Here is a 26,148-nt window from a genome sequence, read left to right as displayed (position 1 = left end):
ATAAATATGTAAATAAATAATTAGATACATCAATCTACAAAAAACCAAATTAGTGCGTTGTGTAAGCTACCCTTGCTGAATGTCAAAACTACACAAGCATAAGGTAATAAGCACATTCTAATATAGATGACAAGCAAATGTGCCACACTACTTGCAAGTGCCTAGGATTAGGGCTTGTGACTCTCTCTACTTTGAAAAAGTTAATTTCATCATCCACAAGATTCCTCTCAAGTTTCTAAGGTGTTTAAGTTCCCAAGGTTTTAATGTTTTTATGTCGCAATAGATAGCAACACTAGACACAAGCGATGTTTGTAGGTGGCTAGGATGTGTTGCACATATCAATCTGATATATAGCCCCCTTGCACCTTCCATATATACATTACATTCATGTGCATAAGTCAATTCATTACATCCCATGAGTTGACCAACATCAATTGTTTCACCTTCATGGTGGTCGCCTTCTTTCATCTGCATGGGGTCTTGTTGGAAAAGTGGGTAGATGTTTAGATAAGATGATCATTCATTGCATTCATTGGATGGCATGATTACAAAGGTCAATCAAAGGAGGCCTTTTTGGGCAACTGCTTAGAGTCAAATAGAAAAGGGTTAGCAACTTAGCGAGCACCCTCACCACTAAAGGGCACGGGTAGAGAGAGATGGGATTGACGGTGAAGGTCGAAAGGGGGCATCTCGAGGCGAATTGAGGGTGATAAAAAATGGGCACCGTCGCAGGCACAGGGACTCGAACCCTCGCCATCGCCATGAGAGCCCAATGCACTAACCGCTGCGCCCACGATGAGCAAGTTGACATGTGGGCAAAACATAAAATGATAAATAAACTTGGACACCCCTTGCTTGTCCAAGTTTACTTTTTCGTGTCCTAGTTTACCCTGGGCATCCTACGACTGCACGCCTCTCGATCCCCGTGTCCTAGCTTCGTTTCCGTGGATCCCCCCCGCTTTGGCTTCATTAAGTGCCCGTGCCCTTTAGTGCTGAAGAGCAAGCACCTTATCGATGATCAGTTGTCAAAGTCCTCTTTACATTTTCATTACATTTTCACATTCAGCCTCACATAACATAAAGGTATCCCGCACATTCGACTGGAACGTTTGAACTCCAGTAGCTCGCCAACGAGCAGCGAGGACATGGAGGACGCGGCGGAGGAGAGACAAATACAGGTCCGGTTTGTAACAAAGCTTCCATCAGAGCTGCATGTGGCAACCACTCCCTTCTCGCTCCCTGCCCACCTCACTCGCTACGGTCTCTCCGAAGTTATCAACGCTCTCCTCGGTTTAGGTATTGCTTCTCTCAAGCCCACATTTTTCTCATAGCTTCTTCTGTGCACATGTAGGTAGGTTCCCCTTGACAAGAGTATGTGTCTTATTATCATGCTTGTATGTATGCATGCATTCACATTTCGGTCTGAATTGTTTGATAATGGAAAGAAGGTGTTACTGTACGTATGCTTAATGATTATCGTTTCATCTTCTTCACTCTTCTAGCTGCAAATGTGCACAAGGATGATCATTTCATCTTTGAGTACTGTTAAGTTTGAGTTTTCTGGTTGAAGACTGCAGATCATGTCTCCATGTTTGTATCTCCATTGGGTCTTTGTTTCTTAAAACAGACCTAATTTTTAAGATTTGAACTGTTGTCAGATAAACCACAGCCTTTTGATTTTCTTGTTGATGACGAGTTGCTGAGAACTTCTCTGGAACAGCTTTTACTGACCAACAAACTTTCAGCTGTATGTGACTACTTTTAAAGTAATTTGATAAACTTGAAGATGTGTAATTTCATTAACTTTGCAATGGCTATGTATTGCTTGTATTTTTTGGAGCCAGGAATCCATACTCAATGTGGAGTATGCATATGCTGTAGGACCTCCTAAACGTGAAAAGTCTCGTGAACACAAAGATTGGGTTAGTGCAGCTACTGGCAGTCATGCGAGGTCAGTCACGAAATAAAGTTATTTTTATTCAAATCTTTACACATTAAATGCACATCGACGAGCATTAGTTGCATACACGTGCAAAGGCTCCTCTGGAGGGTCAGGAGAGCCTATGTGAATGGATGTCGTAAAGGAATGAAATCCAGCTATATTAACAACAAAGAAAATCATCTAGAGCATATACATAGTTTGAAGTAATCTTTTCTCTCTTGGATGGATTTTTTCACTCTCTAAAGCAAAGTTTTTATTCTTGGCTCTCGAGAACATGTTTATATAGAAAATACTGATTTCCTCTCAAAACGGGATCTTTTCTCTCTTGGGAGTTTTCTCTCTTTAGACATATTTTCTTAAAGAAAGAAAAGTGAAGGGTAAGATGATCCAAAGGTACTTACGTATGTTCAGGAATTATCGTGCTTTGGATGCGAAGTTGGACTTGACAAATGACTCTCAATTGTTGGATCTTTACCTCAAGGCTTTTGGTTTGGAGACTACCATTCCAAGGGCACATGCTGATTCAATGGTTTGAGTAAGATGAAGTGCCCGCTGCATATAGGGGAGCTAGTCCACTCCCTCATCAAAAAATTAACTAGATTGTGTATATAGTAGTTGCTGGGTATTTGTTAAACCGGCAAGCCATTGACAAGGCGGTGAAACAAACAACAATAGTAAGAGCTGAAATAAAACAACAAACACTTGAACTTGAAAGAGAAGTGAAAACTAGGATCGAATCTTTCTCAGATGCAGTAGCCCGTAAGGTATGCGCTTCTTGTGTGCCACTGAAGAACGGAGCCGACTTGCAGATCCCGGCCAAAGGGCCTAAACCCTAAGAAGCAGAAGCAGAAGCAGAAGAAGCAGATGTACGGAATTCTGGATTTTCCGCTGATTGATGACGAGGCATCTGTACGGACAACCTAGAAATTGCGTTGACATGCTGACGTGGTTGCCTGTACGGATTTTCGCGATTTGCGTTGCTGACGTGGCAGTTGTACGGATTTCCGTAAATCACGCTGACAGCTTTTTGGCATTGCTTTTGGACCAGATGCTTTTGAGTTTGAAGGCTTTTCATGTAAACTGCTTTTGGGCATAGGGCCTTTAAATATGAGGCCATGGGCTCATTCTCTGGTATGCTTCTGGACGAAGGTGCAGAGGATGGAGTACCGGCTTGTACTTTGATGATGCGATATAAAGAAATACGGAAAGGGGCACCAAGGTTTGGGGCCAATACTCTCTGGGGTGCAATTTTGCCACTGTCATGTGTCGTCTCCCTCTCTCTTTCTGTTGCTAAATTGGCTTTATCTGACACGAAAATAATTCTAAATGAATTATTGGATTTATAAGTGAGGGTTTTCTCATTTGGAAACACCAAGGAAAAATAATTCTAAAATGAATTAGTGGAATTTTAAGTGAGAGGGTTTTTCTCACTGGAGACATCCGAGTTCAGAGTATTCCTAGTGCATCATTCAGAGTAATGACGGGAACACTGTGAAGGGGAATATCTGTAAGGCCACCAGGAACGGGTACTTCTGATGCGTCACATCGGATGGGTGACAGGGAGCATTGGAAAGAAGTATCCGACCATCCGGGAACGGACATCTCTAATGCGTCATAGGAGGGGTGATAGAGCATCACGAAGGAGATTGTACCGTAAGTTCGGTAGGAAGTGACTAGTTGATGGGTATTCCTGATGCGTCACAAGGTGGGTGACGGGTGCATCGGAAAGGGGATATCGATAGTCGAGAGGAAATTCTGAACAGTGTTAGAATTGTGCACAAAGAAAAGCAAGCACTTGAATGAAGATGGGTTCAGAGGAAACTTTGAGGAAAAATAGATGCTTTCTGAGAAAGCGAGATTGCTTTTCGGGAAAGCAGACGCTTTTCCGCGAGGAAGTTTGTGTCTGCATTGCAATTATGTATGTGATTGCATCCAGGGACGCCTAGGAAGTGCTGTGAAATCATTGTTTTTAACTTATATTGTTTTATTGAGTTTTTGGGCAGATTCAGACTATTTTTAAAATACGCCGGCCGCCTACTTAATAACTGGGCAGCCATTTGATAAATAAGGCAACAGATCAGCAGCCTTTTCTCTCTCTCTCTCTTTTTCTAGCAGAACAACGAAAAAAAAAAAAACGGCCATGATCTCTACGCGAGCAGCTATTCGTGCCCTTGGCCAGGGGCTATTAAAGCATCACATGCCCTCACTCAGAGAGGAGGATCAATTTTTGCAAGAAGGAGATGCTGCTGCAGAGTTCACTCGCAAAGAAGACGTTTGCCGGTGATGCCCATGACTGTCCCAAGTGTACCCGATGTCGCCAAGACCCAATTCGCAAGTTCCCTCGCGAAGAAGTGCCTATGGAGCGTGTAGCTTGCATCCCCATGCACGAGAACCTCCCGCCGCCGACAAGGTGCCCTCCGAGGTCACTTCATCCCACCACGACCATTCCTTCGCCTTTTGAGTGTTGCCTGCATGAATGGAGGGGGTTGAACGAGAAGAAGAGGCCATGGATTATCCGTGAAAGAGAGAGAGCTTGATCTTTGAGGATTTGAGAGAGAGAGATAGCTTGAGAGAGGGCTTGAGAGAGAGAGAGGCTTGATTCCGTTCTTGCTTGAGGCTTGAGCAATGAGAAGTTGAGATAGAGAGCTTGAGAGAGAGGCTTCACCTCTTGGAAGTTGAGACCGAGAGAGAGAGTTTGACCCTTGAGCCTTGAGGGTTAGCCCAAGAGAGAGAGAGAGAGGTTGAAACTTGAGAGCTAGAGGCTAGGCCCCTATGGCTTGAGACTCGAGAGTTGAGAGCAAGGGAGAGATGGCCCCCTTCAAACTTCCTTGATGCTTTGGTGAAGAATGGGGGAAGGGGGGATTTATATAGGGCTGTAAATGGCCATTGGCTGCCCAAATTTCCCAAACAGCTACATTTTTAAAAGTTGGAAAACTGCCCGTTTCTGCCCGTTGCTGCCATTCCGGCCTGTTCCGCCCCATTCCAGCCGGTCCGTTCCGGTGATGGCCTGTCTGTCGGAACGACAATCCGTTCCGATGCGTTTCAGGGATTTTTGACCGGCCGGAACGCCGTTCCGGCGTTCCAAGCCCCCATATAGGCGTTCCCCGGTAACTCTGGTATAAAGAGAAGCCTAGCGTTCAGTTTTGGACACATCGCAACAAGCCAGAAGTGCAAGCGCTGGAGAAACTAGTAGCAAGTGCCGGCGACGGATTTCGCGAGAGTTCGTGTGCCGACGGAGTACGGAGATCGCTTTTCCGAGCGAGGAGCAGCAAGTATAATTTGTCGATTACGCATTGCGAGTATTGTTTTGTGTGGTTTGTTTTGCAGGAATCTCCCTTTATGGGAAGTCCCTCACGGGAAGTACGGCTTCGCACCTAAGTCCCTTTACAGGAAAGTACGGCTTCGCGCCTAAGTCCCTTACGGGAAAGTACGGCCTCGTACCTAAGTCCTTTACGGGAAAGAACGACCTTCGGGTCTAAGATTACAGAACGGAGGGGTTTTCTCGGGTTCTTGTGCTTGTATACGAACTCTCCCTGAATAAAGAATACTCTTGACGGGGGGGGGACCAGCCCATCTTCTGGTCCCCAATACTGTGTCGATCTTCTCCCTTCTCTCACATTTGCAAAGTTATTTAATTTTCAGATTTTCAAGTGCTCGTGTACGCTCCCGTATTTGTGACAAGATCCATGGATCGGAGAGATGTAGTCTCTCAAGTTGTGATCCGGAAGTTGGGATTCCCAAGTAAGGACTTCGTGTCCGGGAAAGCAGAGTTGTTTTGCGGGAAGAGGACTTTGGAAATGGAGTTGGCAAAGAGAGTTGCAGGGATGTCATGCCTTGAGTATGGAGGTGAGACCCAGAGGCGAGAACCTTGGTTCTCAAGGATTTGGAATAAGGAACGGAAGTTCCGTGGAATAAGGTTTTGCCCTAGGAAATCGGAAGCTGAGGCTTCCGAGAACCATCCAGTCTTATTCTAGAACGAACGTGGTAATACGTTCGGTTCAAGTGCTTGTATAGACTTCTCCTCAGTAATAAAGATACTATTACGGGGGGGGGGGGGGACCAGCCCATCTACTAGTCCCCAGTATTGTATCGATCTTCTCACTCTCTCTCTCTCTCTCTCTCTCTCTATCTATTTCTCTCTATATCCTCTGGCTTCAGTATTAAGTGATAAATTTTATTTATCCGAGTATATTTTATATTGCTATGCGCTCCCGTTTGTGACACTTTCAGTTTCAACTATTATCAAGGTGGAAAGGTACGTAGTGTACGGTACGGTTTAGGTACGTACGGAACGTACTTTCGTACTAAACCAACCTCTAGGTACGGATAGGCACGTACCATTTGTAAAGAAAGAAAATTACACTAAATTTAAGTTCACAGAACTTTCAAAAGAGAGTCTTTTGTAATCCTGGCTGTATCGTACGGAATCGTAAGGTACGTATGTACGGATTCCACCTTGGCTGTTATTGAAGTGCTAAAAGTCTGTTCAGTCTGTTCTTTTCTATTGGTAGGTGGTTCCCGTCTTGTGACAGCAAACCTTTGTAAATTTTCTCGAATATTTACCACAATGCTTCTACAGCTCCCACAAGATTAGTTTTGACCTTAAACACTGTATCAGAGCATCAGGCGTGTGCTTTTCTGAAAGCATACCGGTCCTTCCAAAGAGCAGACAGAGCAAGATCGCACTTTCAAAGCTCATTGGAAATTTTATCTTCGTGCTCTGTCCCCGGACTTATTAGCCACTCCCACCCTTACTTTATCGCGCAATGCGCGCTCCCGTCTTCACCGCTCATGTCTTAGAGGACATAAGCCAAAAAGATCACTTTCAAGAGAAGGATCCAAGATTTGTTTCGAGCTGTTGTTTTTCTCAAAAGCAGTGCCATGCAGATGTTGATGTCTATAGCTACCAAGTTGCACACTCCAAGGACTTGCCACACTCCAAGGACTTGGCAAGCTTTCAAGAAATTTTTGCACGAAGTTATATGGTTTCTCACATCTTCCTTCGAAGTGCAACTTCTGGCAGAGTGGGGTATCCTAAAATGCTTGCCATGGAAACCCTAGCAGATTATAACTTGAAATTTCTAGACATCTTTTAGCAGGTGTCTCTTGTTGATAACCTCGGAGGTCCGATGCGACTGCTATGTCTTGGGACTACCATCACCGCCACCGGAACACTGTATGTCCAAGAGCTTATAGACCATGGTGCGTTCAACTACGACCTTATGGAAGGAACCTAACCCTAATTTTTTTTGGTGCAGGTTTCAGGATGGAAAGTCAGTCGACTTTTCGAGCTCGGCGGATGTCGAGATTGCTTTTTAAGTTTGAGTTCTGTCTGAGAACTTGTTTGGCATTTGTTTGAAATGGATGGTATCTGTTTTGAACCTGTCTTGGTGCCGATTTGAACTGTTTGACTGTGATTTTAATACTTGTTTCATTGATTGGTGATTTTACTCCCGGATGGAGAAGTGAGAAATACAGTTTTTTTATTGTTTGAACCTCGGAACGACGCAAGCCGATGCCTGGGGAGCATTTCGTTGTATGTTTGAAAACCTCGGAATGACGCATGCAGAGGCTTGGGGAGTGTTTCGTTGTATGTTTGAAAACCTCGGAATGATGCAGGGCGAATATCTCGGGAGCGTTCCGTTGTATGCTAGAAAACCTCCGAACGGCGCTTGTTTTGCAGATATGTTGTAATCGCGGACGATTACTTTCTTTCAAGAAGGGGGGGGATGTCACAAATTGATGACATGTCAAGCCACTGAAGAACGGAGCCCACTTGCAGATCCTGGCCAAAGGGCCTAAACCCTAAGAAGTAGAAGCATAAGAAACAGATGTACGGACTTTCGGATTTTTCGTTGATTGATGACGTGGCAGTTGCATGGGCAGCCTGGAAATTGCACTGACATGTTGACGTGGCAGTCTGTATGGATTTCTGTTGTTGACGTGGTAGTTGTACGGATTTTTGTAAATCACGCTGACAGCTTTTGGGCATTGCTTTTGGACCAGATGCTTTTGAGTTTGAAGGCTTTCATGTAAACTTCTTTTGGGCCCAGGGCCTTTAAATATGAGGCCATGGGCTCATTCTTTGGTATGCTGATGGACGAAGGTGCAGAGGATGGAGTACTGGTTGATTTCTGCTGTTGACGTGGTAGTTGTACGGATTTCCGTAAATCACGATGACAGCTTTTGGGCATTGCTTTTGGACCAGATGCTTTTGAGTTTGAAGGCTTTCATGTAAACTTCTTTTGGGCCCAGGGCCTTTAAATATGAGGCCATGGGCTCATTCTTTGGTATGCTGATGGACGAAGGTGCAGAGGATGGAGTACTGGCTTGTACTTTGATGATGCAACATAAAGAAATACCAAAATGGGCGCCAAGGTTAGGGGTCAATACTCTATGAGGTGGAATTCCGCCACTCCGTGTCGCGTGTCGTCTCTCTTTCAGTTTCAGTTGTTATTGAAGTGCTAAAAGTTGTTGGGTTAAAGGCCCAAATGGCCCCCTTTAATGTACATTTTAAAGGTTACTAACCTTTGGCCAAGTTCACATTGAACTTGGCCACTAACTTATTAAATTGGTCCTTATATAAATAAAAAAGGGATAGTGAGTTTTTAAAACTCACTTACTTATCCCCTTGAGAAACTTACGTGCCCTCTCTCTTCTGCTAGCGCTTACTCTCCTGCTGGCCTTCGCCTCCCCTCTCCGCACACACACTGCACTCCCTCGCGTGCTCTTTCACTTGCACACACCGCCGCGCGCTCATCAACTGGTATCAGAGCCTCGATTAGGGTTTGCCCCAAACCTGCAAACGCTGAATTTCAGTCAAGAAGGTCAACTTTCACGCGAGATTTTGCAATTTCGTCGCCAAAGGACTCGTCCCCGGACACTAGAGAGCTCCCGGCAACCAAAATTGACCTAAAACAGGCTGAAATTAGGTCAAAAACAGGAAATTACAGGTTATGACAGCAAAATACAGGTTTTGCAAATGATGTATTAAGGTGTAGGAATACTTTTGCTAAGTCCCCACTACCCGAAAACCCTAAAATTGCCGAAAAACAAGCCCTAAAACACCTGCCCTAAAACAAGTGTTTTAAGAAAATTTCAGATTTACGCAGGTTTTTGCAAGTGTTTTTATGGTGCGATTACATTGGGGGAAGTGCAAATAGATGCAATCCACGCACATTTGACAAATTTTGTCGATGTATGACCATGCAACTTTGATACTACAAATTGGGGCTTTTGCGCTTACATGCTTCTAAAGGTTGTGTATTAGCCTTATGTATGTCTTCTGAGGCTAAAAACAACTAAATTTGTTGTTTTCGAGCACAAATTCGCTCGTTGAAATTTCCTACGCATAAATTTCAGAAATTGAATTTTGTGCCCAAACCGTCCTATTTTGCCCCAAATTGCTCTTGTGACCATTTGGAGCTGTAGTGCACATCTCTGTGAGGCTATACTCCGATTTTTGCGCATTTGCCCAAAAATTCAGCGTATTATCCCTCTTATTTCGTGCAACTATGGCCTCATCTTCTTCGGATGTGAAGAACCTCTTCGAGATTAGGAGGTTCGATGGAACAGGTTTTGATCCTTGGAAAGACAGGATTCAGGGAATCCTATTTCTAAAGGATTGCGAAGGGACACTTGAACAGGTGAAGCCACAGAATATGACAGACGAAGCATGGGTTAGCATGAACAGGAAAGCCGTTACATACATTAAAATGGCCATGACAGATGAGACCGTCATTGATGTGAAAGGTCTCACGATTGCTTTTGATGTGTGGGAGAAGTTAAAGGGAATGTATGAAAATACAACGCCTGTCAACCAGGTGCACTTGATGCGAAAACTTGTTGGCATACAACTAGATGAGTCCAAGAGCGCGGCAGAGCACTTGTCATTGTTCGCAGGTACTTTGTCGCAGTTACAGGATTCTGGCTTGCCCCCCTTTGATGATAAGCTGAAAGCTATCTTCTTGCTTATGACCTTACCTGAGTCATGGGAAACTTTGGTGGTTTCGTTGTCCAATAACCCCAATTTGACCTTTGATTGTGTTAGGGGTTCTATCTTGAATGAAGAAATCAGGAGGAAAGGAAGTGGAGAGGGAGGTAGCTCTACCAACATGGTTAGAGGCAGGACAGAAAAGAAGAATGCTTATGCACAAAGGAGTAAGAGTAAGAGTAAAGAAAGGGGAAATGCAAGCAAAGGCAAGGGTGATGTGACTTGCTATCAATGTGGCAGGAAAGGTCACAAGAAATGTAACAGACTTGGATACTCCAAGTCAAGAATCAACCGCGACAACACCAAATAACCACTTCAAAACAATTCACAGATCACAATAGATTTGCACTGGCCCGACGGAGTTCCGTGCCCAGAGATATTGGCCCCAAAGACTGACGCCCCTTTCGATATTTCTTTTTGTATTAATCAATCATCAAAGTACAAGAGAGCGGTTAGGGTTTCACTCTCAGACTCTGCGTCCAGATGCTCTGAGAAGTGAGGCCCTCACCACTACTTTAAAGATTACAAGGGATGCCCAAAAGCAGAGCCCCAAAAGCTTTTAAAATCAAAAGCATCAGTTCTCTCTCTCTCTCTCTCTCTCTCTCTCTCTCTCTCTCTCTCTCTCTCTCTCTCTCAGAGAGTCTTTTCTCTTTTTTTTAATAAAAAAAAAGCAAAAGCAAAATTCGCGTTGCTCATCATTTTCCAAAAAAAAAAATAAAAAAAAAATAATTTTTTATAGCCTCCGCGATTTCCGGAAATTAGGGTTTTTGGCAAAAATTAGGGTTTGCAAGAATTTTAGGGTTTCTGGCAGAAATTAGGGTTTCTGCTGTCCGCCACGTCATCACTTTGTGACATACCCCCCTCTTGAAATCATTGTAATCGACCGCGATTACGCCTGCAAAACCGACAAAAGCCATAAACCGTCTTAGCAGACACTGACTGTTAGTACCTACGTACTAGGAACACACATCTAGCACATGTACAAAATCGACAGTCACATCACACGACATCACAGAACATCACCAGACATCACAGGACATCACATGACATTCAACATTCCTTCGGATCTTAGACCATGATTTATCGGCAATGTAGCTAGCAATCACATCTAGGTCCAATCGGGACCTCATCGATGTCGGATTGGCTAACCCCTATTGCAACCATGTCTATTCGAGATCAATCAGACCAAAATGCTGCAGTCATTTCGGCATCAGTTCCTGCACTCACAAGAAGTCAAGAACAAATCAGTATCATTATCAGGAATTCCATTTCATAAAGTCATCCAGCAGAATACTGTCAGCTCTCAGTATCCCTGAAGTTCAAAGAGACATCAGTGACTTTCGTATCAAAATCGAGGCATCTGTTGACAAGGGAGCGGAGTGACTCCCCTCTTGTGCATCCCACTGCACCAGATCTCCGGCCAAGCTGAATTTTGGGTTCCGTTTGGAGTAGACTATGCTAAACCAAAACATCGAGGTAAAGGTTCATAATCCGTGGAGTATCTGCTAGGTCCTCCTCCTCCATCCACTTCGCATCAAATGCAGGAAAGTTCTTGAACTAAACCAAGAACCGCGTTCAGACTTTACCTTTCTTCATATCGTTATGTGCCAAAATCTGTTCAGGAACAAGGATCTCCTCGTTTTCTTCCACTTCGGGTTGCTCATCAGGCTCCCCATCATCAGGCACATCACCCTTAACAGGGTTCAAGAGACTCACATGCAATGCATTGTGAATCCTCCATGTATCTGGCAGTTTCAATCGGAAAGAGACATCATTTATCTTGTCAGTGATCTGGAAAGGTCCGTAGTATCGCATACGAAGCTTTGGAAAAAGCCTCTCCTTTCCCTTTTTCTTTCTTAGGCGTGCCTTCTCAAAAGTAAGAGCACCCAATCATCCTCCTTCAGTTTCAAGTCGCGACGATGGCGATCCGATGCCTTTTTCTGTCGTTCTTGAGACTTCTGCAAAGTCTCGCGAACCTTGGCAAAAGCCGTATCCAAATCTCGCGAATATTCATTTGCTTCCAATATCTAATCTTTCGTGGTCAGGAAGGATGGAACCTTCGCAGCACTTTCAACAATCTCACATGGTGTCTTCCCCGTCGAAGAGTGTATCGTGTTACTATAGGCAAATTCCACATAAGGTAAGTTCTTTTCCCATTGAGTCTTCTGATCCGAGATACAAGACTTCAATAAATCTAAAATCACTGAATTGGCAATGTGAGATTGGCAATCTCAGATTGCCTGTTAGTCTGCAAGTAGAACGATGACTAGAACTGCAACTGCGTGCCAATGTTCTCTCAAATTGCCTTCCAAAACAAACTCATAAATCTGGGGTCTTTGTCGGAGACAATCGTGCCATGTAATCGGAAAATGATCGTGATCATTCTGTGTTCTTGGGAGATCAAAAATGAAATCCATTGCAATACTTTCCCAGGGTGGGTGGGTAAAGGCTGTAACAATCCCTTTGCCTTATGCTTGTCAAACTTGACCTTCTGGCATACCAAGCAACTGCGCACAAACTCTTCCACATCCTTCTTGAGTCTCCGCCAAAAGAAATATCTCTCTACCCCTTTCATGGTGGTAGCAATGCCGCGGTGACCCGTAATAGGTGGACAGTGGCATTCAGTCATAACCTTTTCCCTCAACGGCTGTGTAACGCACAACATAGTCTTTTTCATCAAGTAGCCTTCTCGAAGGGAGTATCCAGCTACTGTCTCCCCATCTCGTAGCCGTGTGAAAATATCTGCAAAATTTGTATCTGTGGCATATTGATCGACCATATCCTTGAAGCTCCTATGATGTATCGCAGAAATAGCCAGAACCAACGGTTTTCGAGACAAAGCATCTGGCACCACATTCTTCTGTCCCAGTACATGGACAATCTGGAAGTGGAACTCTGACAAGATGTTCGCCCACCGCATCTGCTTTTCCGAAAGCTGCTTCTGTGACAAGAAGTAGCGCAAACTCTGATGGTCTGTAAAGACAGTAAAATACGCTTCGAGTAGGTAATGCCGCCACTGAGTAAGAGCATGGATAACCGCCAAAATCTCTTTCTCATAGATCTGTGCTGTCATCTCCGGCCTAGAGAACAAACGGCTCTCGTAAGCTATGACATGCCCTTCTTGCATCAAGACCGCACCCAGACTACGACCACAAGCATCACAAAATACTTCAAATGACTCTTGCAAGTCTGGCAAAGTCAAATCTGGTCCTGTAGTCAATTTCTTTTTCAATGTCTGAACGGCAGTCACCTCTGTGGGTCCCCACGAAAAAGGTACTCCTTTCTGTGTCAAGGTATGCAAAGGGAGGGCAACCTCTGCAAACTTTCGTATGAACCGCCTGTAGTACGAACACAGTCCCAAGAAGCTTCTAACTTCATGGACATTCCTCAAATCGGGCCAATCACGAATAGTCTCTATCTTGGCTGGGTCCATTTGCACTCCTGCTGTGCTGTTGACACAATGTGTCCCAAAAAGTGTATCTCTGGTAGGAAAAATTCACTTTTGTTTGCATTAACCACTAACGTGTGATCTCGTAATGCCTGAAATATTTGAAGCAGATGATCTGTGTGTTCTGCCTCATTCTTGGAGAAAACAATGATGTCGTCAAAGAAAGTGCCAACAAATAGACTGTACTCTCGAAAAATCCTGTCTATCATCCGATTAAATGTCGCAGGAGCATTGGTTAAGCCAAAAGGCTTACCAAAAACTCAAATAACCCAAAAGTAATCCAAAAAGCTGTCTTGTAGACGTCTCCCGGCACTATCCTGATCTGATGATATCCACTCTTCAAGTCAATCCTGCTAAAGCACGAGGATCCCTGTAACCTGTCGAGTATATCATCGATCCTAGGAATCGGAAATCTGTTCTTGATGGTGATTTCGTTGAGAGTGCTGCACATTCTCCAACATCCGTCTTTCTTCAAAACCAAGAACACTGGATAGCAATACGGTGAAGTACTAGGCTGGACAAGACCCTTTTCCAAGAGGTCTTTCACTGGGTTCATAATCTTTTCATTCTATACTCGGCTCACACGATAAGGTGGCCGATTCGGTGGCGTGCTTCCAGGTATCAGATCAATGGTTTGATCTTCAGGCCCTTTTAAAAGCAATCGGCATGAGTGTGGAGAAAAAAAAATCTTGGCGTTCTTTTGATCAGGTCAAAAGATATTCAACCTTTATCCAGCGTTCAGTTCTCTCCGAAAAGAGTGAGTAAGAAACTGAAGTTCATCAAGTACAATCTCTAAGCCCTTATTTATCAAAGTCGCTTTCTCGGCCCAGTAGTCAACCACGGCGTAGTTCTTGTGGTACCAAGGGATCCTGAGTAGGACGTCACTCGCGTGCCTTGAACACCCCTGCCATTGCAAACGAAGTTTGCCAATGGTCGGTGTAATGGCAACATCCCATCCGGGTGCCAGTCGAACTACCTTTGCCGGTGGCGTCAGTTTGTCGGGCGTAATTCCAAATCGAGCCGCCAATTCCAAGTGAAAAGAAGTTGGCCTTGGCTCCTTCAAAAGAGCTTCATGATTCTTCACTTTGCCCCAAAAGCGGCAAAGTTTGTACTTTCATTCATTAGATTCGTTGCAGTTCCCACGCCATGTGGTACCAGTTCTGCTTTTCTATCTGCCTTTTCTGCCACATTCCTCAGCTGCGCTCGAACTCTCAGGCCTGTCGTCGTCTTTATCATTTTGTTCTTTCTGTGCCTTATTAGGGCACTTCGCGGAGATATGTCCCTGTTCCCCGCATCCAAAGCACTTCCCCTCTCTGATGAAGCGAGCTCTCTCCTCGGGAGTAAGCTTGGGTCGTGCATCCTTTTTCTTTGCGTTGCTCTTTTTCTTTCTTTTTTCATTCCCAGAAGTCTGTTCGGCTCGTTGTGTCATGGCCTCATCTGTGGGGTAGGTCAGACTGCCAGAGTGAATGGCAAAGCCCCGCTTCGCATGACTCATCAACTCCTGAATAGAAGCCGACTTCTGTTTCAAGCAGTGATCTCGGATCTCTGTAGGTAGACCCAAGGTAAACCGCTCAATCTGTTCTCTGAACGAGATCTTCTTGAATGAAGAGGCGGGTAGAAAAGAGCTCCAAAATCTTTCACAATAAGCATTTATTGTATCTTTCTTGGTCGTCCGAAGATGGTTCCAAGCAGCTCGTATATCTCGTTCATATTCTTGCGTCAACCAAGAAGAAATAAAAAGCCTCTTGAATTTCAGCCATGTAATTGGCACAGTCTTGCTTAATAGAAGCGTGGACCACCAAGTACGAGCATTCCCCTTAAAATAAGAGGCAGCTCTCCGAATCTTGGAGTGCTCTGAATGGCGTTCTCCTGCGAAAGTGATGTCAAACTGCTGTATAAAAGACAAAGCCTTCGAAGCATCTGAGTATCCTGAGAAAGTATCAAACTTTATCGAGTGGCCACTTTCCTTAACTCTCGGACTTTCTTGCTTTTATCTTCGAGATAGTCATACTGGTTTGCTTCGTAAAAATTCTTCTTGTTCGCATAAAAGTTTCCCTCATCGGAATCTGAGCTATCTGTAGACGAGTCCTCAGTAGAACTGTTAGTCTCTGGGCGAGATGTAGCCTTCTTTGCCTTTTTTTCTTGCGCTTTCCGAAGCTTTGTTTCTTGCTTCGCTTTTTACTTTTTCTGTGTTCTTCGCTCGAATCCGAGGAGCTAGAAGAACTATCATAAGAAGAAGAAGAAGAAGAACTGGGTACTCCTTCAAATTGAACACACTTCTTCTGTTTCTTTGCCTTGTCAAAAGTCGACTGACGACCCAAATAACCTGGAAAGTCAGTGCTTTTCTTTTGCTTTTTGTGGTGCTTTTTGCCTTTCTTTCGCACGTCGAAAAGCTGAGCAATCCGTGCATCAACCACGTTCTCTAGTTCCTTCTCCGTATATTTCTTGGAGGCAGAAGGTTTCTTGAGAGCGGGTTTCGGGAGTGGTGTTGTGGTTCTTTGCCACTCCATCTGTACCTCTTTCAAAGAGGTCTGGTTCATATATTTTGCCATCTTCGGGTCCTTCGCAAAATTGAGCATCATCTTTGTTGCATCGCCAATCAATTGACGACGCTCCATCTCTCTTTGCTCCGCCTGAGTAGGCCGAGGCAGGCCATACTCTCTGTCTGAATCTTCGGTGTGATCCCAGCCCGCATCTCCAGATGCAGAGGGAGTCGACTGATCATTGCTTGAAGCCATAGGTGCCGCGGAAAAAATTTCGGGGATCGGATTTCCCGTAGAAGAGAAATCGACCGTGCTCTGATACCACTGTAAGAGACTTGGACACTCCAAGTCAAGAATCAACCATGACAGCACCAAATAACCACTTCAAAACAATTCACAGATCACAATAGATTTGCATTGGCCTGGCGGAGTTCCGTGCCTAGAGATATTGGCCCCAAAGACTGGCGCCCCTTTCGGTATTTCTTTTTGTATTAATCAATCATCAAAGTACAAGAGAGCGGTTAGGGTTGCACTCTCAGACTCTGCGTCCAGATGCTCTGAGAAGTGAGGCCCTCACCACTAATTTAAAGATTACAAGGGATGCCCAAAAGCAGAGCCCCAATAGCTTTTAAAATCAAAAGCATCAGTTCTCTCTCTCTCTCTCTCTCTCTCTTAGAGAGTCTTTTCTCTTTTTTTTATAAAAAAAAGCAAAAGCAAAATTCGCGTCGCTCATCATTTTTCAAAAAATAAAAAATAAAATAATAATAATAATTTTTTTATAGCCTCCGCGATTTCCGGAAATTAGGGTTTTTGGCAAAAATTAGGGTTTGTAGGAATTTTAGGGTTTTTGGCAAAAATTAGGGTTTCTGCTGTCCGCCTCGTCATCACTTTGTGACAAGAAACCCAATTTGCCCCAATTTGCAGATACTATAAAGTTGAGTTAGAAAGGAAAAAGAATGGCGGAGACAAAAAGAAAGAGAAGAAGGAAGTCAAGGCAGATGCACAGGATAGCTCAAAGGACAAAGAGAAGGCCAATGTGGCTTCTAGTGTTGTGATTGAGGAGCTGTCAGATGTAGAGGACATCTTGTGTGCCACTTTGTCAGATGATGATGCTTATGACTTTGATGCCTCTCTAAATGTTCATTCACAGGACATGCAGATCACCAAGAGTGATCTTATTGATGCTTTGTTGACTGTTAATGATCCATTGTCCCAGACTTGGATTGTTGATTCCGGTGCTTCATTTCATGTGACTTCTATCAAGGAGTGTTTCTCTACTTTTGATGCAGGCAAGCGTGGGCATGTATACCTTGGAAACAATCATGCATGTTCCATTGAGGATATTGGCACTGTGCATCTCTCCATAGATGGCACAAATGAGCTTGTCTTGCATGATGTTAGATATGTGCCGGGAATCAAGAAGAGTCTGCTTTCTGTTGGTCAGATGGATATGCATGGTTACAGCATCTTGTTTGAGAGAGGGTCATGGAAAATGACTAAAGGCTCAAGGCTGATTGTAAAGGGCACAAAGAAAGGGACACTCTACTGCATGCATGGAAAGGCCGTGTTGGGCAAGTTTATTGCATTGGCTGAAATTAACTCTCACATGGAGTTGTGGCACAAGAGGCTTGGCCATATGAGCCAAAAGGGCCTTTCTAAGCTTTGTACTTTGAACAAGCTTGATGCTAAAGGCACAAAGCTTGACTTTTGTAATGAATGTCAATATGGCAAGCAAGTAAAGCGTTCTTATTACTCTGGTGTCTCTCGTAAATCTTGTGTGCTTGATCTTGTACATTCTGATGTATGTAGCATGTCTACTAAGTCTATGGGTGGTGCATGTTATTTTGTCTCCTTTGTTGATGATCATTCTAGGAAAATTTGGGTTTATTTGCTTAAGTCTAAGGATGAAGCCTTTGCTGCGTTTAAGAGATTTCATGCATTTGTGACCACCCAAACAGGTAGAAAGGGAGTACACAAGTGTTGAATTTAACAAGTTTTGTGAAAATTTGGGCATTAAGAGAGAGCTTACTGTGCCATACAGCCCCTCTTCTAATGGTGTGGTTGAAAGATTCAATAGGACACTTTGTGAGAGGGTGAGATGCGTGCTGTCCACAGCTAATCTCTCTCATGGATTTTAGGGAGAAGCTTTGAAAACTGCAGTGCATATATACAATCGATCCCCTCACATGTCTTTGAAAGGTGACATCCCTGAAGAGGTTTGGTCTGGCAAGCCTGCTTCATATGATCACTTACGCATTTTTGGTTGCGAAGCTTTTGTGCATGTTAGACCTGAGTTGAGGAGTAAGCTAGATGCGAAGTCCATTAAAGGCCTCTTCATGGGATATGGTGAAGAAGGCGAAATGGGTTACAGGATTTGGTTACCTCAGCTCAAAAGGGTTGTACGCAGCCGGGATGTTGGTTTTAATGAGGCAAGGCTGCTTCAAAACAATTGTGCCTCAAAGCATGACCATAAAAGGGTGAAATTTCAGCATGACCAGCCACCTGTTAGGCCTATTTTTGAACCTCAGGATGCACCACAAATGGCTGAAAATGTAGATGATCCAGTGGTGTTTGAGCCAGATGATGTTGGACAGCAAATTGAGGCTTATGAAGGGCATTTGCAGCTAAGAAACAATGCTGAAAATGGTGCTGAAAATGATGTACAGCAGCCCATTGTTGATGATTTTGTCGTGCCACCTGATGTAAACCCATTGCCGGATAATGTGGATCATTGGGTGAGGCGGTCTACTCGTCAAAGACCGCCTGTGAGTCGATATGACCCCTCTTTGCATTACATTATGTTGACGGATGAGGGAGAGCCTCTTACGTATAAAGAGGCAAAGACATGTGAGCACAGCGACGAGTGGGAGCTTGCTATGTAGGAAGAGATTAAAGCTTTGCATGCTAATCATACTTGGGATTTGGTTGAATTGCCCAAAGAAAGGAAGGCTATTCCTAACAAATGGGTGTATAAAATCAAAACTGTTGATGCAAAACCCAAGTATAAGGCAAGGCTTGTGGCAAAGGGATATGTTTAAACCAAGAGCATAGACTTTCAGGAAGTGTTCTCTCCTATTGTGAAGATGACCACTTTGCGTGTATTGTTTGCCATTGTGGTTGCTCTTGATTTGGAAATGGACCAAATGGATGTACATACCGCTTTCTTGCATGGTGATGTGGAAGAAGAGCTTTACATGAAGCAACCCGAGGGTTTTGTGATCCCTGGCAAGGAACATTTGGTATGTATGCTCAATAGAAGCTTGTATGGGCTGAAACAATCATGTAGACAGTGGTACAAGAAGTTTGATCGCTTCATGCTTAAACATGGTTACAAAAGAAGCCATGCAGACCATTGTTTGTATACCAAACGTGATGAGGATGGCAGCCCTATCATTCTTGTGCTCTATGTAGACAATATGTTGATAGCTGCAAAGAAAAGAAGCACTGTTGATGCTCTTAAAGGACAACTGAAATCTGCATTTTCAATGAAAGACCTTGGAGCAACTGAACATATACTTGGAGTGCGTGTTACACGGCAAAGAGACAAGCGCCTATTGTATTTGTCGCAAGAAAAGTACATTGAAAAGGTGCTAAACAGATTTAACATGGTTGAAGCAAAGCCTCTTGGTGTGCCATTACAACCATATGTCAAGATCTCCAAGGATGATTGTCCCAAGTCAAAGGAAGAAGCCAATGACATGCAAAGTGTGTCTTATGCTTCAGCTTGTGGTTCACTTATGTATGCTATGGTTGCTACTAGGCCTGACATAGCCCATGCAGTGGGAGTTGTGAGCCGATTTATGGCTAATCCAGGCAGGTTGCATTGGGATGCAGTAAAGTCCATTATGAGGTACTTGAAAGGGACTAAAAACAAATGCCTCTGCTATGGTAAAGGACCAATGGAATTGAAAGGATTTTGTGACTCTGACATGGCTGGAGATGTGGATACACGGAAATCCACAAGTGGCTATGTATTTACTCTTGCGGGAGGTTCTGTTTCATGGTGTTCTAGATTGCAAAAGATTGTTGCATTGTCTACGACAGAGGTTGAATATATTTCAGCCACTGAAGCTTCCAAAGAAGCTATTTGGTTACCACGCCTATGCAGTGAGTTTGGTTTGCTTGCCAAGGCACCTATGCTTGGTTGTGATAGTCAGAGTGCCATATGTCTGGCAAAGAACGCCATGTTTCATACACGCACAAAGCATATTGATGTGCGGTATCACTTCATATGAGAAGTGCTTGAGGATGGCCTTATTACATTGGTTAAGGTCCATACATCACAAAATCCAGCAGATGCTCTCACTAAGTGCTTACCCAAAGCACAACATCATCTATGCATAGAGATGGTGGGAGTCACTTAGCTTAAAGGCGCCATTTATGCCTTTAAGTGGGAGGTTGCTGGGTTAAAGGCCCAAATGGCCCCCTTTAATGTACATTTTAAAGGTAACTAACCTTTGTGAACTTGGCCACTAACTTATTAAATTGGTCCTTATACAAATAAGAAAGGGATAGTGAGTTTTTAAAACTCACTTACTTATCCCCTTGAGAAACTTACGTGCCCTCTCTCTTTTGCTAGCGCTTCCTCTCCTGCTGGCCTTTGCCTCCCCTCTCTGCACACAGTGCACTCCCTCGCGTGCTCTTTCACTTGCACACATCGTTGTGCGCTCATCAAAAGTCTGTTTAGTCTGTTCTTTTCTATTGGCACGTGATGCCCGTCTTGTGACAACAAACCTCTGAAAATTTTCTCGAATGCTTACCACAATGCTTCTACAGCTCCCACAAGATCAGTTTTGACTTGTTTTTAAGTGCAGGAACTGATAGACGAAATGACTGCAGCATTTTGGTCTAAATGATCTCGAATAGACATGGTTGCAATAGGGGTTAGTCAATCGGCCATCTATGAGGTCCTGATTGGATCTAGATGCGATTGCTAGCTACATTGCGATAAATCATGGTCTAAGATCCGAAGGAATGTTGAATGTCATGTGATGTCAACTGATGTCCTGTGATGTGACTGTCGATTGGTACATGTGCTAGATGTGTGTTCCTAGTGCGTAGGTACTAACAGTCAGTGTCTGCTAAGACAATTTATGGCTTCTGTCTATTTTGCGGGTGTAATCGAGGGCGATTACAATGCTTTCAAGAGGGGGGTATGTCACAAACTGGTGATGTGGCTGCCTAGTGCACACACACACACACACACCCCTGGTGCACCCAATTCGGCTGGCTGCTGCGGATGGGCATGCTGACGTGGCTGCCGTACCGAAAAGCTGACACGTGGCCGCTGTACGGAATCTCCGCGTTTTGCGGCAGTAGGAAAAGCAGTGCTGAATTTTTGCTTTTGGACTTGCTTTTCCCTATGCAAGTTGAGAAAGAGAGAAGCTTTTTGCTTTTATTTTACTCTAGGCAAGAATGAGAGAGAAAGAGTCTCTTGCTTTATTTTTCAAGAAGCTTTTAACTTGAAGCTTTTGAGGCTTTTGATTTTAGCTTTTGGGGCTTTGCTTTTGGCATCCCTTGTACTCCTTAAATAAGCAGGTAGGGCCTCTCACAACTCAGAGCATCTGGACGTAGAGTCTGAGTGTGAGCGCCTGGCCGCACTCTTGTACTTTGAACACAGATTAATACAAAAAGAAATACCGAAAGGGGTGCCAGTCTGGGGGCCAATATCTCTAGGCACGGAACTCCGCCGGGCCAGTGTCGAATAAATTGTGAATTGTGAAATGTCTTGAGGTGGTTATTTGGTGCTGTCGTGGTAGATTGTTGACTTCTAGTGTCCAAGTCTGTTACATGATCCAGTTACATAGGTAGAGACTATTGGAGAGTTATGATAGTTATCCATGGTTCGGGTGTTTTCACTTTAGAGGGGGATGTGGAGCCAGCTTGCGAGTCAATTTGTGCACACTACTTCCTTACAGTTCTTGTGAGTTCGTTTGTGCACACTACTTCCTTACAATTCTTGTGGCTCCATGTGTGGCGAACAAGATTGACAGTCTATCTGGTGGCTTTCTATAGCACCTTGTTCTTCACTTACAGAGCTTGGGTGGAGGGTCTCTTGATCTTGCCGTGTTAGCTGCAATCTCAATATTGATGTGTGTTCCTTTTTGTTGGATGTTAGTTCCGGATTCACTCTGAGAGAGGGGTGATATTCTCTCGGACAGTGTTCCAAACAACTGAAGATCAATTGCAATTTCACTCTCAGCTCCGATGAAGGTCCTTCAGATATAGTTTGCAATTCAACATTGTATATGGTGGTTGGTGCAATTCTTTGCTTCTTCGTCATTGGGCGGACAATTGATTTCTCAGAGCCTCGGTTGTCTCATTCTTTGGACTTCCTGTAGCACCTTGCAGATTTTGGCATGTGGTATATGACCAGAGGTGCAGGTTTGAGACTCTTTCCTCGAGGGTGGAGCACTTTAGAGTTGGAAAACGATCAGGGTACGAGAGGTTTATGCCTTTACCCTCAGTTTTGATGCATTCTCTTGGAGTGGTCAGCAACAACAATACCTTCTGTAGATGTTGGTTGTGTGACTTGTGAGTCGGTTGAGTTGAGGAGATTGTTGTTAGAGTTAGACTTACTTTCAATGGACAACATTTTACTTCCCGGATGTCTTTTGGGGGTAGCAGTTGTCTCGTATTTATTGCGGGATACTTTTCTATTGCGGAGACGTGTAGCAGATTTCCTCCTCCACAAAACCCTCTCTTTCCAGTTGCAGATTTCTCACTTTAGCTTCCTGGTCAGGCACCTCTCTGGATTCGTCCAATCGGTCTCAATTTCTCCCAGGGACAAGTGTTAGGGAGTGGGGGACTGTTTTGTGGCTGTGCCCTGCCAGTGTGAGGTTGTTTCTCATGTCGGGTTGTGTCTAAATATGCTTAGTCTTGGGTTTTGGCTCAATTCCATAGCCACGCAGGCTCCTTTTTCTATAGGGTACCTCTCCCCCTTAAACTCCAATGCCCTCCTAGAGCCCTAATAGTTAGCATGCCCCTTTCTGCTATTTTTCCTCATTTATGGGATTTATGCAGGGTCATGGGGGCTGAGGGCTGGGTAGGATAGCCAAGGGTAGGCAATATATATGGGCATGAGGGGGGGGGTGATGCCACAAACAATTGACGTGTCAAGCCACAGAAAGGACAACGCCAACTTGCAGATCCCAATCGAGGAGCCTAAACCCTAAGAGAAGAAGTAGTAGAAGAAGCAAAAGCAGCAAAAGAAGTTTTACCAACTTGTGAAGTCTTGCCGAGTGGCCTATTTTTAAAGAAGTTCCTACCAACTTATGGGATCTCCTCTGATGGGACCCAAGTGACACAAGATGTTAAATAAAAGGATGAACACACACAAATCACGTGGAGCATGATGATGTGGTAGCATTACGGACTTCTGCGAATTGCGCTGTTGACGTGGCAACTGCACAGACTTTCGCGAATCGCGCTGTTGATGTGGTAGGTGTACGGATTTTTGTAATTCATGCTGTCTGCTTTTGGGCCAAATGTTTTTGGAACTTGAAGCTTTTCATTGCAACTGCTTTTAGAGGCCAAGGGCCTTTAAATACGAGCCACTGGCACGCTTCAGTGTGAAGGTGCAGAGCTTGGAGTACCAGGATTTTACTGAGTTCAAGCAATATAAAGGAATACCGAAAGGGGCTCCTACGAGGGAGTCTTCAGGAATATGGTGCAACCATCTGACCCTGATCCAGTGCAACCGCCTTTGCTCCTTCCGTTGCCCCCACCTCCCCCACCACCACTACCACTAGGCTGCAATGGTTGGAGCCCATATGGATATCCTTATTATCCGTACAAGGGATATGCGCCTAACCAACCAAAAGATTTCAAGGATGGTGGCAAGAGGATCAAAATTTTCACCTTTTCCGGGATGAAAGATCGGAAGAAAGCATTGCAGTTCCTACAACAATTCGACAACATCTGTGCTTTGGGGAACTATACAGAAGAATCTAAGATTTCTCAAGCAACAAGATTCTTAAAGATAATGCATGCAGAGTTCAATCGCGACGCAACTGCATGCTCCAAGGACTTGGCAAGCTTTCAAGACAATATTTGCACGCAGTTTTATGACTTCTCTCTTTGAAGTCCGGATCTTGGCAGAATGGGGCAACTTGAAAATGCTTGTCACAGAGACCACGGACGACTATAACCGAAGGTTTCTCGACGTCTACCTTCCGATCCTTCTTTAAGTTTATTTCCTTGGACGACCAGTGCAAGTGATACACCATTGGACTACCATCACCATTGCAAGAATATTGCGTGTCCAAGCAAGTCTCAACAGAACTTATGCACCATGCCGCTGCCGGCTACAAATTGATGAAAGGCAAGCTAGAGTTTACTACAGAGGTAATTCCGGCCAATAACCAGAACTTTCGGCAACAAAGAACAAATTCTTGAGATTCTCATGAAAATGAACCTCAAAGGCCCCTATTGACGCCTCAACAAGGAGACACCTTATTAGAAGAAGGCCGATGCTTTGGATGCTTTCAAATAGGCATAACTATTTTGGTTGTCCCCAACGCATTGACAGACTAGCGGAGCTGATGCCCGCGTAGAGGTCGATAGAACCCCGAGACCATCTCCACCCAAACGAGCTAAAGTGGCCATTGGACTTGTACGTGACATCTATGGCATACGCCTTGAAAGTACAAATGAATTGTGTCGAGCATATGGCAAAGTTAACAGCTTGAAAGCCCTAATTTTCTTCGACTGAGGAGCTACCGAAAACTTTATCCATCTAGAATTCCTGAAGCAGATGGACTTTGATTATGATCCACAGGGTGGCAAAATTGAAGCTGAGTTAGCCATCGGTCAGAGACCCAGAAGGTGGTACCTCTCATTGGTGCCCTTCGAGTGACCATCCAAGGATATCAGGGAAAAGCAGATTTCCACATTATGAAGTTGGGCAATTGCGACGTTCTCTTGGGCATGCCTCGGCACAACACGATGATGCGACTCTCCAAATCCGGATTTGAACCATTACTGTAATGCACAAGGACAAGCCAATCGTCCTCAAAGTTCGGTTGTCCAAACAAAAACTTGAATGAATTATCTAGTTGTTTTAAATACTTTTGAACTCTATTTGACGAAGTATTGTTTGAAATTCGTTTGAAATGGATGGTATCTGTTTGAAACTTGTTTTGGTGCCGATTTGAGCTGTTTGACTCTGGTTTGAATACTGGTTTCAATGCTTGGTGATTTACTCTCAGGTGGAGTAGTGAGAAATGATGTTTGAGAATTCTTGCACATACTCATGGCCCGGACCCTTGTGGTTATTTGCGGGGGGAATATTGAATGTTTGAAAGTGCTGTTTGTACTCATGGCCCAGACCCTTGTGGTTATTTACGGGGGGAGTATTGTTGTTGTTACTCATGGCCCGGACCTAGATGGTTATTTACGGGGGGAGTATTAAGAAGTCTGAGCAGTGGCTACTCTCAGTCTAGGGGACATTTGGTTGTAAAAGGCGGCTATATCTCATGGCCCAAACCTTTTTAGGTTATTTGCGGGAGAAGTGATGAGGGAGTCGTTGAACAGCTCATGGCTCGGACCAAGATGGTTATTTGCGGAGGAGTGCTCATTGGCGGCTGTATGTTTCTATGTCTTGTTACGTGCATATGTGAGCATTTGTGTTGCATTGTGATGTGCCAACCACTGAATGTTCCTTATTGGATGAGATTGCCTGGGTATGTAATTCTAGTGCATCAAGACACCTGTTGGAGATGAGCGTGGTCTGCGTGTAATGGCTAATTTTACGTGCATATGTGAGCATTTGTGTTGCATTGTGATGTGCCAACCACTGAATATTCCTTATTGGATGAGATTGCCTGGGTATGTAATTCTAGTGCATCAAGACACCTGTTGGAGATGAGCGTGGTCTGTGTGTAATGGCTAATTTTACTACACCTGGAATATTAAGACCTCCGATTTGGAATGAGTATATACTCCTTATTGGATGAGATTTTTCTGGGAAGCCAACGACCTAGGATATCAAGAGCTCCAATTCGGAATGAGAAAACTGATTGTCCCTGGAACGACCCTCAGAAATTTTTGAGCTAACTTGGTTGTTTTGCAGATATGCTGTAATCGCGGACGATTAGTTTCTTTCAAGAAGGGGGGATGTCACAAATTGCTGACTTGTCAAGCCATTGAAAGAACGGAGCCAACCTACAGATCCCGAGCGAGGAGCATAAACCCTAAGAGAAGAAGCAAAAGCAACAAAAGAAGCTCTTGGGCTAACCCTCAAGGCTCAAGGGTCAAACTCTCTCTCTCGGTCTCAACTTCC

At 44.2% G+C, this 26,148-nt stretch overlaps 1 protein-coding gene across 1 annotated transcript in view; it reads left to right on the top strand.

Moving 5' to 3' along the window:
- Positions 1 to 1,075: 1,075 nt before the first annotated feature.
- Positions 1,076 to 26,148, top strand: part of LOC147425349 (Transducin/WD40 repeat-like superfamily protein) — a 90,176-nt gene continuing 65,103 nt past the window's right edge. The window contains exons 1-3 of the mRNA XM_086499410.1: positions 1,076 to 1,296; positions 1,659 to 1,747; positions 1,845 to 1,951. Coding sequence (XP_086355536.1) covers positions 1,146 to 1,296; positions 1,659 to 1,747; positions 1,845 to 1,951 — 347 coding nt within the window. The 5' untranslated portion in view covers positions 1,076 to 1,145. The remainder of the gene's footprint in view (positions 1,297 to 1,658; positions 1,748 to 1,844; positions 1,952 to 26,148) is intronic.

This window comes from Adiantum capillus-veneris, chromosome 25 (genome assembly GCF_014529385.1).
Source record: "Adiantum capillus-veneris isolate H3 chromosome 25, ASM1452938v2, whole genome shotgun sequence".
Classification (NCBI taxonomy): domain Eukaryota; kingdom Viridiplantae; phylum Streptophyta; class Polypodiopsida; order Polypodiales; family Pteridaceae; genus Adiantum; species Adiantum capillus-veneris.
Note: the sequence above shows the minus strand (reverse complement) of the source record. Positions and strands in the feature narration are given on the sequence as shown.